Below are 16259 nucleotides of genomic sequence, written 5' to 3' on the forward strand. Positions count from 1 at the left end.
CAGACGGACGTTTTACGAGGCGGTGCACAGTGCGACAGTAAATCTCCTCCTCCATTTTGCCAAAATGAAATCTCCCGGTGTTGCTCCTCTTCGCCCATATTTGTTTGTCTCGCTGTGTTGCCTGTGCAAACGAAACCCATATTGGCTCTGCCAAGTCAACGTTCTAGTCTCTTTATTTTAATAGTGTCTGGAAGGGGCAATAAAAGTGAAGTGTCTTTATTCAATACCCGACAATAAAGCTGGATGTAGGGAAACTTTGAAATCCCTGAGTTGCATTTAGGAAACTCGTTTAATAGGCTTTACATACTTGTCCGTAATTGGAATTCAGCAGTAAATGAAAAACAAAACAAACAAATTAAAAAAAAATTCACTAAGTTTTTGTTTGTAAATCGATTTATCAGTTGCCATGGAGACGTCCACAGCACATTCTGAAGACATGTATGTGTGAGTAAGGTATGGGACCACTATGCATCTGACGGGCTAAGGAGGAGGATGGAGGTTGACTCTCGCAGCATCGCCCTCCTGCTTCCTGCAGACAAGCACCGTCCATAGATCTATGCTGCAGATCTAGTCATAAACAACCCAGCGTATTCAAAGCAGTGGTGAGAGTTTACATTAGGTGTATGTACGGTGCTAATTGTGTTGAGACTAACAAAACCGGCAGACAGCGTGACTGACGACTGTTACGGGAAGGGATCACACTCTTTAATTTGTTATTGACTCGACTTTAGCTTTCAACTCCTCCAAAATAAAACATTTAAAATCAGTCCACGTGGTTCGGTGCACGGATCAATGCGAGCGGTGCGAGACAGAGTTTGGAGGGTTTTTTATGTTCATTATTTATTGTTATTAAAATTTTAAGCACAACTGTGAAAACCGTGCTTCTTTGGATCACTTCTCTTGGCATAATAATAATAATAAAAAAAAAAGAAACAGGCCTAAGCTGACACACAGACACAAATAGTACTTTCCCTGCGGTCTGCGATGTCTGTCATCGTTTCTTCGGGCCTTCTATTTTGGTGGTGAATTGCGCAACAGGGCGCATCCGCGTGTACGCCGCCGCCCCGGAGGGGAACCCTCGCCCTTCAAACTGACGCCTGTCAGTCACGCCGGCGAGCTGCGCCGGCAGCAGCGTAACGAGCGGCGGCGAGAGGCGCGGCGCGAGCGACGAGACGACAGGGCCGGCCTCTTGAAACGCGAAGAAGAAGAAAAGGTGGGCGACGGGGGGGAGGGAGGGGGGACGCGAGTGTAGGTGAGACTTGTGAAGCTTGTTAGATAGGCAGCGAGATGAGAGCGGCGCGGCGCCGTTTGGTGTTTTAGCACGTCACTGTCTTTTTGATTTGTTAGCATGTGTTTATGATGTTGTTTCTCTGTCTGCCTCTGTCAATCTCTATTATTAGACCCTCAGATCCTCCTCCTGCTATTTTGACACTCCCGTTGCTCCTGTTTCACACCTCCACGCGCGCACATATGCGCGCAGTTGTCGGAGGCGCGCGTTCACACCCGCAGACAGACTAAACAGCATATAATGCAGACAGCGGTGACATAGTCGTAATAAACCCAAACATGCAAATTCAGCAACTCCCGTGTCTCGTCGTGTTCCCGCGGGCGCTTGGAGGTGCGACGCGTTTACAGCAGAGATACGGCAGCGACGGCTGAGATCCCCCCCCCCCTCCGTTCGCAGCAACCGAGTGACTAAGGAACCGACGTGATCAGACACGCGCGCGGTGCTTTTTATCAGGCGGCTGCGCCGCCTCTGATCTCCTCCCGCTGACAGGGACACAAACACAGAGTCTAATCTGAATCTCAGGTCTGGACCGTGAGACGAGCCCCGAGGAGCAGCGGAGGAGGGAGAAGTTCACAGGGGCTGATTTGAGCTGCTTTGTTTTTGAAAGGAGCTCCGCATTAATCATCAGGATGAATTTCCCACAGTCTGGACCCTGTAGGAGCATAAAAATGTGAGCATGAACAACAAAAAACGCCATCCTCTCGACAATCAGCGCGCGGTGACATCATGCTGCAGGCGAATGATTGTCGCGCCACTAGACCTGGTTTAAGCAGCTAATTTCACAGGGTCTGGAAGTGCGGCTGTGAGAGCTCGGCGGCGCCCTCCTGGCCCTGAGACGGAGCGGGAGCGGTGTCTGTGGCTGATATCTGCGGCTGCGAGATTAGCTTGGTAATTAACCACAAAGCAATTATCAGGTAGCGGGAGGAGCGGCGCGGCGCCGGGAAGGTGTTTCTCGACGTGTTTAATAGGTGTTGAATAGTTTGATCAGTCGACAGAAGTTGCCTCCGATTCGCGGGGACCAACGGAGGCCGATCCGATCCGATCCGCTGCCGAGAATTCAATTAATTAGACTGTTGCCTTTCATTCCATCCACTTTTCATTAACCTCCATTGACACCTCGGCGGAGCTCGCGCCGCGCCGCTTTACGACGCCGCCCGGATTAACAAGGAAAATGGGGGAAGTTGGCAATAAACAAAGTTGCCAGAGGAAAGAGATCCCCTCCGGGTGCAGAACACCCTCGCGCTCGCAATCGGAGGGGTGCGCCTGAAGAGAAGAGGAGCTCGCCTCTGACGTCATCCTGCTGTTTGATCGGCGAAGTTGGCCGAAGACCAGTGGTGGTGTGGAAGAGGGGCGGGTTAGAGAGCTCTACATGTAAGTGCTATTGATGAGAATAGGGATGGCTCCCTGGGGAGGGTCTAAACACTACAGATCTTCAGATCAGAATAATACTCGATCCATAAATCCATCTGACCCTCGATTCATATGACGGCTGTCTATTTAGCAGATGCTCCATGAATTTAAACAGTATCGACAAACTCGTATGAGATATACGTTCTCCCTCCTGATCTCCCTCATACTATATCAGTCCAGCACATCCTCCCTGATTTGTTCTCACTCCCCCATAGAATCTCACTCACTTAGTCTCAACTCTGTGTTGCCTCTGCATCGACACACACCACACACCGCGCCGTCTTCCTACCTGACTCGTCGTCAGACTTGTCGTTGTCCGAATCGGTGAGGGTGAGGGCCGAGTTCTCGCGGCTGGACACCCCCGAGCTGCGCCGGGACTTGACGCCCCCCCGTCCTCCGGCCCACAGCTGGATGGCCCGCTCCGGCGACAGCGGCCCCTCCGGGTCCGAGTCGGCGTCCGAGCCGGCGCCGAGGGAGTAGCCCCGCTGGAGGAGGCCCAGGTCCGGGCAGTAGGGGACGGCGGCGGGGTGCGGGGGGGTGGCCGGCTCACACACGCCCAGCTCGGCCAGCGTGAAGTTGGCCCCTGAAACGGAGACGGCGGAGGGTGGTTGAGTAAAAGCGGCCACGCAAACAAACCCACAGTCGCACGCAGAGAGGCGCGCTAATTATGACGCTACGCAGGCGGAGGCTGAAAATTGGGCTTTGTTGTGGCAGGCGGGAGGGGGAGACGCGACGCAGCGTGAATCAGGCACAAACTGCTGGAAGGAATATGTAGTGGCCTGCAGGCCTGTTAGGACGGGCTCAGAAGGCCTGCCTCCCTCGCTTTACGCCCTGCATTGGCATTCATGAGGTGTTCATGGGAGATCAAAGAGCTGCTCATCTGAGGCCTTTCAGGCTGTAGTGGAGCTGCTTCGCTGCCTTCTGGGTTTGATCATCTTCCCACCTAGTTGCCATCGCACTCCGGACCCCAGGCTCAGCGAGCTCCGCGGTCCCCGCCGCCGAACGCTCTGCCCCCATAAGACAAACTGACTCGTCACGTCCAAAATAAATATATAAAATTATCCAAATTAAAGCACATCAAAGGAGATCAATAAACAGTGCTGCAGCCCAATTAAATCCAAGCTGAGGAAAAAGCAATTAAGGAAAAAGGCATGCTCAACCAATTTATTCTCTATACTAATTAAAAGAGTATTGTGGATGCAATCGCTCACCATCAGCTGTTGGGGTAAAGGGATCGGGGGAAAAACAGTTGTGATTCACTTCATTAGCAGTTTGTGAGGGAAGGAAATGGAGGAGGCGAGTGAGGAGAGGTTGGCATTGTGGCGGCGGGAGTCACGCAGCTGCGTGGCTGGGTTCACCGTGACTCATCAGGCGCGCGGACGCAATCAGAGGGAGGGGAATTAAACAGATGAAGATCGCCTGCTGCGTCGTCACCGCGCCTCCTCACGACCCGCAACTCGAGAGTTGCCGAGGAGGGAGGGAAGGGGGGTGGGGGGGGGGGGGGGGCAGTAAACCTAGCCGTGGAAGTGGTGAAAGACCTCTAAGCTTCTACTCAGACAAACACCGACTGGACACTGCTCCACAGGTGCCTTGAGCTCCTACTGTAGGCTACATTCTATACATTCATACACCAAGCACTGCACCAAGTCCGGGACCATTACCATTCCTTGTCTTCTTTACTTCATTGTCTTTTCCTCCCACTTATCATAAAAGATGAGAAAAAAAAATCATGTTTACTACACATCACACTAGAGACGTTTACTGTACAAGCTGTTGGAATTTCTACTACCACTCTATTACATAAGCACAGGAGCTACAATTACTCCACTGGTTAAGACTCATACCTGAGAAGAGGTACCGAAGGAGGACGGGCGAGAACTCCAGGGGGCCTGGGAGGGTAGAGCATATGGGTTCTTTAACATCAGTCAGCAAATCATCCTGAAAAGTGCCTACTCCACAATCACAGTAGGGATCAGTCTTTATGCAAATGATCCCATTCAGCTACAATAGCAATAATTGGACCACAAACACATCTAGTCTAAACAAATGCTACGTGGCAATGAAGCATGTATTTACTCAACATGAAACAGAGTGTGTGTGTGTGTGTGTGTGTGTGTGTGTGTGTGTGTGTGTGTGTGTGTGTGTGTGTGTGTGTGTGTGTGTGTGTGTGCGCTATCCACACACATCTAATGTTACATCCCACAGGCCACCATTCTGTACAATTAACATCCCATAACCAGTGATTACACATGCAAATCCAATCACTCCTTATCACCATCACACACAGCCCGATGCCGACACAATCTACGCGGACTCAAAGAAAGACGGATTGGTGCGAGGGGCTGGAGCCGACGTGAAAATCTATCTCCGTTATTCCCCAAATAGAAAACCAATCGCATGTTTGTTACGTGATATTATGACGGATGCGGGGGCAAACGTGGCGCCGCATTCTAATGAGATCAATGCGCGTCTGCGTGCGCCGCTGTCATTCGCACTAATACACGGCGCTGTGATGTGTGTTTCGAGCTGCGGCGGTCAGCGCCGATCTGCGCGCGCTCGTTGCGCAACAGCCGTCACGCGCCGTCCGCTCGTCCGTCAGCTGACGTGTGCAAATTAAACAGAGCTGCGAGCTGCAATCAGTCACGTCTGGAGCGCTCTGCCTTCCCCTAACGGAGAGGGGGGGCAAAGGGCAGAAACGGAACGGGGGGGACAAATGAACTAGATTAGGAAACAATGCACGTGTTGCATGAAAAATACTGCTGAAGAGCAGCAAATGGACGCGAATGACCTGAATCGCGTGTGCTGAATGAGACGGGAAGACTCGAAAACGAACACGCGTGCAGAACGCGACTCGGCAGGACTGAAAGTGGGTTATGAGCATCAGACTGTGCTGTGGAGAAAGCTCCCCTGGATAGAATGAATGGCAGAGCAGGAGGGAGCGAAGCGACGTGTGAACTGTGTGTGACTACAGTGAGGAAGACAAACAGCTACTGAGTTACTGGGTTCTACAGTACCGTCACAATAGGATGCGTACAGTGGGCATTGAAACATGTAAGACCTACAGTTTAGTGCAGGAGTCAGTTCCCATTTAAAGGAAAATGGGATTATATACTGTACCTATACTGTAAAACGTCAATCTGACATTCATAGGTGCAAATACTTCAAAACAGCTGGACTTTGGGTTTCGATATCTGACACACATGCTCATTTGGATGATGCATGAACCAGACATATTGGATCTGTGACAAACAGGCGATAACCGGAGAAACCCCATCTTTCTAAAAATCGAATACAACAGTGCAAGTGGGAATATTATTTGCAGTCATCCATTAAACCAAATGTAATTCCCTTGATAAAACTCATTAGGGGTGTGTGTGTGTGTGTGTAGCACGCGGTGTGTGTGTGTGTGTGGCTGTTTGTGAGTAGACAGCTTTGTGGGATAGCGGGGCCTATCATTAAAAAATCATTTGCGCTTGTTAGCAGTTTGACAGGCAAAGTATAGGCAGCAGGACTCAGCATTATGCTGGTTGACTCTCCCTCCGCCACCGTGTAATTCCGTAAATCGCGGAAAGCGGGCCGGGCCCGCGGGCTCTGGCGCCTGCAGTAATGTTGCGTTTTTAGCTTCCGGTGGTTTACAGCGCGGGCCACCCTCGGACCTGCCATTTCCAGCTTTGGAGGGAGCGCCAGTACAAAACAAGTTCTGATTTGCTCTCAAGTGCCGAACTAGTGAACTGATTTGCTTCTGGGTGGAGGATGCATCACAATCAGGAAGCAAATGCAACTGTGCACGGCGGGTTCCTCAACAATCCCCTGAAATAACGAAAATTGCGGTTAATAACTGTAAAAGCCTTATTTCCTTTTGTCACGGCTGCAGAAATGCTAAGAAAAGATGGGCCGGCTATTAGCAGGCGTTTGTAATTTCTTAATATTTTCCATTTTCATTTGCATTCAATTCAAAATTCATCCGCACTGCACGTCAGTTTCCTTGAAGAAAATTAACATCCCATTTGTGTGTTCTGTAAATTGTGACGCGATAAAATATACATGTAATACACATGTAATTAGGCAAAGACACGTTGATGTTGCAAGAGGCCGACGGTTATAAAGAGGTGGGGAATGGCTGAGCCCAGACGATGCAGTGGTTAAGACCCAGCTTCCAGGAGTTACATCTTCCTGCTCATCGGCTCCACTCCACCACGAGGAGCAGTCTGTCAGTGTTTCTCCTTCGAGTGGCTCAGTCCAGGGAAACGCACAAAGCAAAATCACTGGGCTGTGCACGCAATGTGCTATTACAAAATAAAAGACAGCAACGGAGGAAACGGGGAGCATTATGATGATTATTATTATTGCTCGGCTTCTGTATTTCAACACGCTATTCATACACGCATGCAAAATGACGCCGTCGCGTCACGTCCAAAACAGTTTTATTACAGGCCAACACTGGCGGCAGCCAAGCAAAGAGTCACAAGCAGAACTAGCTTGATACGACCAACAACCGGTAGCATTTTCATTACCAACATTTGAAGCGCCTGAATTGCATAACATGAACTAGTGGCTCAGGAACGTCCTGGCATATAAAACACGTACTTACTGCAGCCTATGAGACTGTAGATATGAATAATAGCTCTAAGCTCATCAGAGACCACAGCACAGATGGTCTTCCTCTCACTCTCACAGTCACTATTCATCCTCTATCAGACACTTGTCTGTCTCGGAGCATGTATATGTAAATCACCTCCACCGACGGCTTCCCCTCTTTCCATAGATAGTAATATGATTAGAAGAAAAGGAAAGAGAATGAGTATGTAAACACATGCAAAGCAGGTTGTACGCACGGACCTGAGACAAGCGCCAAAAGTTTGGGTTTAAAAATGCATGAATTCATGAATTTTGAACAACGCGGTCATTGAATTTATTTGATGCCGAAGCAGTGAAGAACGACCTTCGGTCTGGTTCACGCAGACTGCTGCTGTTCTCCAACACGTGCAGAGGAGAATGTGCTTTCTCTTAAGCTGATAAGGGCGGAACAATGGAGGAATGAAACAGAGAGGGAGGCAAGCTGATGACAAAAAAAAAAAAAAAAAAAGGATGATGAGTGTGGTGAAGATGTGAGAATGAGGACGACGCCAAAGATGAGTTAGTGGAGAATGATGAAATCCTCGGTCATGGTAAACACTCTGCAGGCGGAGGGAAGAAGGGGGGGGCAGATGGGGGGAGCGGCGGCAGTGTGTTCCTCAATAATATGCCAGCATGGCGACTTTAATGAAAGCACCTGAGCAGAGACACCGAGAGCAAAGAGAAATAGATTGGCTCTGACTTGGATACGTGTCGTACAAGGGTCAAGTTGGAGATCACTCATCTGTGACAGAGGGAGACATGAGCTCGTCGAATCATGGTGCAGCTACAATTATCGCACGTCCCACTGTTATTACTGTAACACACACACGCACGCACGCACGCGCGCGCACGCACGCACACACGCACACACACACACACACACACACACACACACAGACACAGACACACACACACACACACACACACACACACACACACACACACACACACACACACACACACACACACACACACACACACACACACACACACACACCAAATGTACTGCGGCAGTAGCAAATACTAATAAACATCTTCACAAATCAGGGTTTCCATGGCGACGAGGTGAAGTGTATAAAGTGAAGCGAACGCCGCACAGGTGCACGCACACATCAGAGGTAAGGCGCTAATGAACGGAATCGCTACAGATGTTGATAATGAGACCGCTATCTCTGGCGCTATGACATTTTCTATAGGCTGATGTCTCATCCAGAGGCCAAACACTTCACATATACAGGGAGACACCAAGAAAGCAGCGACCTCCCACCCAGACGGGCCCGGCGTTCAAAGTCAGAGGGCTCAGGGGTGCAGGGAACACATCTGGGTCACAACTGATACAGTGTCTGATCCTTTCCTGACCTTAAAGCTGCTGTAATCAATAATTCTATATTAGCAGTGGATCAAATGAGTTTGTGTAATGTGGATTTAGTCAATAGTATTGACAAAGCCTCACAGAATTATTAATCATCTGCACAGTTCCCATTAGCCCAGTGGAGTCTTTCAGCTTGTTGTGTTGGTTTTAATACTGTGACTTTACTGTTTCGATTGTTTTTATAGCATTATATTGAACATCACCGCCTTATGACGCAACAGGTAGAGTCTTTACTGTCAAATGCGGTTTACAGCTTGTTCTTCTGAATTCAAAGAAACCACAATGCTTTTCCACAGTGCTAGTTCTTTATGACTCAACTTTCTTTGGGTGGCACTTTCTTATGTCACTTATTTAGAGAATTAAAGGATTTGAGTGCATTGTTGTTGCTGTGTTCATTCTCTGCGTTCGCTAACTATCTTATCTCAGGCATCGCCCTCGTGACCATCAGATAAAATGCCTCATTCCTTTAAAAAGCAGATTATTTTTTCAGTTTTATGTTCCAGGATTAATTTAAAGCGTTTGTTGCAGATGATACTGTCAAGATTAAAACACTTTATCTATTTAAGCTTGTGTTTGCTTTCATAAGCAAATAAAGAGCCGTTAGCTTCATATATAAATTGAATGTACTGTATGTGAGGAGAATGAAAGGAATCAAAGTGCTTGTTATCTCATTAAACATGTATTTCAGCATGTGCATCGCTCTACACCTCTGTTTGCTGTTTGAGTGTCAGTAGCAGAGATAAGTCTCTGCCTGTGACTGACACGTCGTGAAGGGATGACAGCGCTCACTGACACTGACGCTCACCTTCACAGGGCTTTGTGTTGATTTTCAGACATGCCTACACTACATACGCGCACGCGCAGCTCTATATCCTATAGCGGGCGGCGTGTCGTTAGCACCGCTATTAGCGGCGCAGTGATGACCTAACAGGAGCATCGCGGCCCCACACTTCCCACTCGTCCCAGATGCCGTCCGCTCCCGTGGCCCCCGCTGGAGCCACGGGGGCCCTCGCTGCTCCTAATGAGGAGGCAGGTGGAACAAATGTCATCCATCCCTGGGCTCGTTCTGCCCCGTGCCCAGAGGAGAGAGACCCGGGTTCGGACGGGACATGACAGAACATGACACAACACTGTGCGCTCCAGAGCAGCTCCAGTCACTGAAAGGCGACGCTTTAAGCTGTGAAACACCTCTGAACCTGACACAGGGGGCCGAAGGGGACCAGAGCAGGGCAGATGACTTGCTGCTGCTAATCACACCACACCCCAGTAGATGTATGTAAGTGAGCACACCGTTGTATGGTTTCTCCTTTAACACCAGGAAGAGCGAAGTATGAGTTTAAGCTAAGGTTGTTTGAAGAAGCTTTTCACAGTCTGCGTTACCTTTGTTTTCATTATTCATATGGTCTCATAAAGCATCTCCTTTTGCTTTTGTAGCACAATAAACATTTACGCATATGCCGTAGTCATATGGACCCAAACCTGTAATACACTGCAACATATGCCGCGTGGATCTGATTTGGGAACAGCTGGGCCTAAAGCACCGCATAAAAGACACAAATAATTCATAGTTGTCGTAGTAAATTCCGTATTGTTGGCGATTTTTTTAAATCAAAAAGAATCGCAGCAACAAAACAACGTCGCACTGATTTAAATCCGCCGAACGCTCGCAAGGCAGCCGTTCCCATTTGTGTCGTAAGGACAGAAGCAGCATCAAAACAGACAGACATATACTGTTAAAAATGTGTCATACGTCCGCGCACACATACACACACATTTAAATTCTGTGGCTGGAGTACATGTTTAATTACAGCCTAGGAAGCAAGTGACTCGGCTGCGAAGGGGGAAAAAAAACCCACACTTGATAACAGTGACATTTACAATCTGCCTCATTTATCAAAAGCTGCCAAAGCAGAGTCAAAGAGGGTCATTACATAGTAAACATAGATTAACTCAACTCTCACAAAACCCACACAACATTGTCTGATAAATGATTTTTATTCTAAGAAAATTGCAGATGTCAGCGTGCGCTTCCCTAGACTCTGTCAATTAATTGTCTTGTTTGTTACCCGATGCGTGTGTGTGTGTGAGCGCGTACGAGCCAGAGTCGGCATCGGTGCTTAATAGCTGGCACCTTCAGCCCGCGTTTCCCCGGCCTCTTCCTATTATTTGTCTCATTTGTTACTCGGCGTTTCGCGCGTGTCCCTGAGCCTGTGCCAGCGTCGGTGCTAATAGCTAGCGCTGCTTCTTAGCACAGGCTGAATTTAACACACTATGCAGCTGTGGAGTGTGAGGCGTGTGGACAGTATTAAGAGGTACGTCTCAAGGACACATCAGGTCCCGACAGATCTAGAATTAGTGCCAGTTATTTCATTTGGACCCAAGACAACACAGTTCAACAGTTCGTGCCCAGGCACAAATGCTGGACCAGATGTTGCTGTGAGTTAAGTCCCCCTTTAAAGACCTCCCTGCCTGTGGAGGGGCCACAAATACAAACCTACGTGAGCAGTTTCCTGTGTACAAAGGAGCACACGCAGAGATGGGGTGAGTGGGAGTGTATTGACGATCGGGGGAGTGAAGTCGAGTCAGCCCGGAGATATTCTTCAGCAACTCTTGTGCTGTATTCGCGCAGCTCCAGGATGCTTTTGAGTGTAAGCAGCTGGCAGAGGCACCGAATGCCAGGGAGAAGACAAAGATAAAGAGGGATCGGAGGAAGAGGGGAGGGATTGTATTTAATCTCACTGCCATTCATTTTTAATAGCATGCAGCTGCTTTGTTCTCTCTTTGATCATCAGCCGTCCAGGTTGACTGCAACCCAGCGGAATGCTTGGACACGCGCACACACACACACACACAATAGTGTGCGTGCACGCAGAGTAGCACATAAACACACATTCAGCACGTCTTTTATTTTATTTTTGTCACTTTTTGCACTTGTTTACTCTAAATTTTCAAAGCCAAATTCCCCGTGCGTCGCGGTGAACCACGCTGTTGGTCCACGGAGGGTCCCAGGCTGACGTGGGCTGCTCCAGCGGCACGAGGTGTCACCAAGGACAAGCTCTACGCTTCACCCCTAAGACGTGGCGTGTACACACGACGCACCTAATTCAACCCATCACTATGCAGAAGCCTCAACAAAGAAGTTGCTAGAGAAAGGAGCACAGAATCCAACCAGGAGTACTATTAATGGAGTCAGGCCTGCCAGCATACACTGTACTCAACAGGAACCGCATCCTTTTCATGCAGGTTCATCTGGAGTCAGAGAGAGTTCCCATCAGCAGCCATCACAACTCTGTGACCCAGAGAGGTTCAGGGTTCGTATGAATCGTGCTACACAGTGCAAATCATGAAAGTTGCTGCTGTTATTGCACGCCCTTCTACTGTACTTGCAGTAAATAATGAGGACGATTGAGGGATGTAAGAACACTTGTCTAACATAAAAGGTCATCTGACCACCAGAAGAACAATTTCTCTGCCATTCAGTCTTAAATACGGACAGTAGAGGCAATCATGGAAGGACAAAGGATCAAACCTATAGGGCTAAGAATACATAAACTGAACATAAAGACACAGTGTGCTGGTTCTTAAAGCTATAGCCTGGGACTCGACAGAACAAATGTGTGATGTGACCACTAAAGCAACAATACAGGAACAGCAAGGGTGAGAAACAAGGAGGAAAAAATAAAATACGGAAAAAGAAATAAGGCATGAAAGGTGTGACCAAAGAGCGAAAGTGGACATAAAAGAAAGTGAGAGATGGAAAGATAAGCCTTCGAAGAAAGAGAGAGAGGGAGGGAGAGAGACAGGGAGAATGAGTGGGGACAGTGGAGGATGCTGAACGCTGTCCGGGCAGTGAGGCAGGCAGGTGGGTGGTGGATTCTCTGCGTGGTTTCGAGCCCCGGGGGCAAAGCAGCAGAGGAGAATGTAGAGGGTCTCATTTAGATCCTTCTAAAAGGAAAGGCCAAAGCTTCCAGAGGCCGCCGCGGTTGTGATAATGCCCGCTGTCTGGAGGCCGAACTGCAGCGACGACACACTCCTGGGACGCGCCGAATAGCGGGCGCGGAGAAGGGCTGCGAGAGCACACGGGGGGATGTTCAGCGCGGGGTGGAGAGATCAGGGAGGCAGAGAGGTGAGAGACAGCAGACAAACACAGACAGGCAGCAGCGGCGGATTCAGCCAACGGGAGCTTCTCGGCGTATTAGAAATTGCACATTTGTCACGTTTTTATTTTTGTCAAGGGATTAGCAGTTTAGCATCCTACTTAGCCCACATTAACCCACTGAAAAAAACACCACGGGAAACCGCTTCCAATTTTAGGAGGGGAATAAAGCAAACAAATATGTCTCTGGTGTTTCTGGTTGCATGTGAATGAACCTTGTACCTCGTCGGGATCACGGATGTTGTCAAATACTGTACGTTGCTTTGTGGTGTTAAATAGTGAACGCGCTTAATGAGCTTTCCGGGCGGCTGCACGTTATGGCGAGGAAGGAACGTGTTATTTGGCTGTGCTCATCCAAGAGACGAGCGCGTAATGGGGAAACAGCGGAGTTGAGATCCAATGAAAGCGGGGGGTCTGTTGGAAGACGCCACCAAACCTGCTTCATCAAAAGCTGCAAGGAGCCATGTGGGACAGCTCCAAACTGAAGTTACAGTTTTAGACGGCGCAGCGAATGTGCCGGAGATGTCTAGTGTGATTTGAATATTGTACTGCAAAACAATAGCGGCATACTGTAATATTCAGTGTTGGTGTTCCACCATGTTCTTCCAACAATAGGCCCAAGACTTATGTCTGACATTTTCACAACATCAGTTAACAATAAAGACGTGTGTAACGTCTGTAATCTGCCTTTTGGTGCAGATATTGTATCGCTGCCTAATGAAAAGAGAAGGAATTACAGAATTGGAGCGAGTGCAACACTGATCTTGCATTGCACAGTTCACACTACAGGTCACTATGGTCAGTTGTTTATTATTTCTGTTTAAAGCTGCACAGTTCACTAACAGGCTTGGAAAGAACATAATATTTTTTGAAATCAACAACCTCAGTGAAAAGAAGGACAAGGGGTCAAGTATTTTTGTTTTCAGGAAACACAGAGCTGAAACATGTTCCAACTGAGATTTAACAATAATGTAAATAAAGGTATTTTTTTATTTGAATTATCTACATGAAAGACACAAAAGATTTACATATTTTTTTAATCTGCTTAAAATACAGTGGAAGATTATTTCAAACTGAAGCCAAGCGTTGAGTTTTCCTTCCAGAGTCACGTCCCGACGTTCTGGGTTTGGCGCGGGACACGTCCTCACGACATCTGCTATGCTCCTAATAATTTGCACTGCATAACTCAATGTTAATGTTTTTTTTTTCTTTTTTCCAAAATTACAAAAACAGCCCAAAAGTCTGACTTTTAAAAAACCATCTCGTCGTGCTGAGCTCGGCCACGCAGGTTGCAGGAACCCAAAGCAACACATATTATGGAAATCATCAGGATAAATATAACGGGAGCATGAACCTTTCGCCGGCTTCCACAGATGGCCTGATAATGACAATAATTTGTGTAATTGTACTGTACAGTACGTGCTCGCGCCAGTCCCACCTGTGCACGACTTGCAACTTTCTGTCTCGCACATGAATATAATGGCAGCTGTGAGGGCACGTCAATATGCATTATCACACCACAGAACTGTGAATTGGTTGTGCCACAAATAACCGTTTAAGCAGAATTACAGTATGAGAACAGCGTGGAATGACCTCCTGACGTCTATGGCGCGGTTACAACAACATCATTATAGTTTCATCAAAGCTAATCGCGTTTTTCACATGAATTACTAATGGCACAGGTCAGTTCAGACATCAGATGTCCCCGTTAAACGAGCCGTTGAATAAAACAAGAGCGTTATCTGAATCTCGTCTCCCTGATGTCCAATTTTACTTGTTACTTGTGAAGAAATTCTGAAAAGTTTCTGTCTACTCGTGCCATCTTGCCTCTGAACTACAAGCTGTTGAAGCGAAGAACACATTGTTTCGATGCCTCATTCTGTCTAGTTATAAAAATATCACTAAATAAAGCTGAAGACTCCGTTTATCCGCTCCCTCTTTCGCTCCGCCGTTCGCACTCCAACTCCCTTTCTTTCTCCCTCCTTCCAGCATTACTCCTCCCGTGGTGTCACAGTCCATATGGTGCTGCAACACTGTTGGTCTCCTGTGGCCACACTTCCCACGATGCATCTGCGGCTCTGGGCTTTGGCGGGAGCTGATAGGCTGAGAGGACCGTGGTATCGACCGGCGATTGCCTGGTGTGAGGTCAGCTCAGCGCGGCACTGGAGTGCGTCCGACCAGCACACACCACTGACTGACCAGTTTTTCAACCATTTCGCCAATCAATCATCTTTTTACTAGACCTTTGTCTCCGTACGACAAACTTTACTGTTGTGACGGCCCTTTCTTAAAAATAAAAAAAAAAGGAATCCTGGTGCCATTACACATTTTCTTCCTAAACTACTGCCAGATTGATCCATTTCTCCTATTTCTTGAAATCACCCACAGTTAAACATGAAACCTTGACAGTTAGCCTGCTCATAATGAAGACGTTTCATTTGAAAAATACCATCAAGGACTCTCAATATATTCTTTTTCTTTTGGAAGGGATTTTAATGGCATTCTACTATTTTCTGCATTGTTGTGTTGAATTGCTCTCAGCTCTCCTTCTCTGCTTTCTGTGCCCATGCAGAGAAAACAGAGCTTAGCACAGATCAATCCCATTGAGTCTGACTCCTTTCACCAGCCGGGGATCGATACTGCCTGTTTCATGTCCCTCTGCAATATACACATGTGCTCACACACACACACAAATACAAAGTCACAGTGCACAAGCACGGTGGAGATGACCTATCGGCCTATCGGCTAACTTGCTCACTGGGGGATACAGAAGTTCATTATGACAGGCTTGCCAGTGCTAAAGGTCTGCTTTAGTCCTCTGTTGCAAAGTGCAGCATTTACAGCATCTGATTACATTAACAGCTTGCCACAGAAGCCTCCCAAGAAACATGCAGCGGCTAAAAGTAGTACACAGCTGGAAAACTTTTACATGTGCAACAATGTGACTGCTGAATGTGTGATAGCAGTAATGAAAGAATCATACAAAAAGAACTGGAAGGGCTCTAAAGGTGCAGTGTTAAGATGTGCTGGGATCAACCTTGTGTGCTGGACAGGCAAACGACTGGAGCTGCACCGACGGCACCGATAATTGGTAAAATTTCCACAGGAAATTGCAGCATCCTTGAGATTCTTGTTTTTGCTTTTCAGCTGCATTTGGCAGCCTTCGTTATCTGTCACATCTAGAAAAACATTTTATAACCCCGGAACCGCGTGACATCTCATTAGTTCCCTTTTAACGGAACCTGCAAAAACATCTCTTCTGTGACTAATAAAAATCTACCTAGTGTTTTATGCAAATTGGCTTTTTGGGGGGACTACTTTTATCCACTCAGTTTGCTGTGTTGACAAAGAGCTCAAGGGATTGGTACCGCTTTAATGTTTAGTAAATATGAAGGTGGGGCGAGCGTCCTGCTAGC

The 16259-nt window shown here is 47.8% G+C and overlaps 1 protein-coding gene across 9 annotated transcripts in view; it reads right to left on the reverse strand.

Moving 5' to 3' along the window:
• Positions 1 to 16259, reverse strand: part of tenm2a (teneurin transmembrane protein 2a) — a 168250-nt gene that overhangs the window by 112370 nt on the left and 39621 nt on the right. For all 9 annotated transcript variants that reach the window (XM_055512570.1, XM_055512569.1, XM_055512566.1 and 6 more), the window contains exon 3: positions 2988 to 3281. In XM_055512570.1, the coding sequence (XP_055368545.1) occupies positions 2988 to 3281 (294 nt within the window). The remainder of the gene's footprint in view (positions 1 to 2987; positions 3282 to 16259) is intronic.

This window comes from Betta splendens, chromosome 10 (genome assembly GCF_900634795.4).
Source record: "Betta splendens chromosome 10, fBetSpl5.4, whole genome shotgun sequence".
In the NCBI taxonomy this organism is placed as follows: domain Eukaryota; kingdom Metazoa; phylum Chordata; class Actinopteri; order Anabantiformes; family Osphronemidae; genus Betta; species Betta splendens.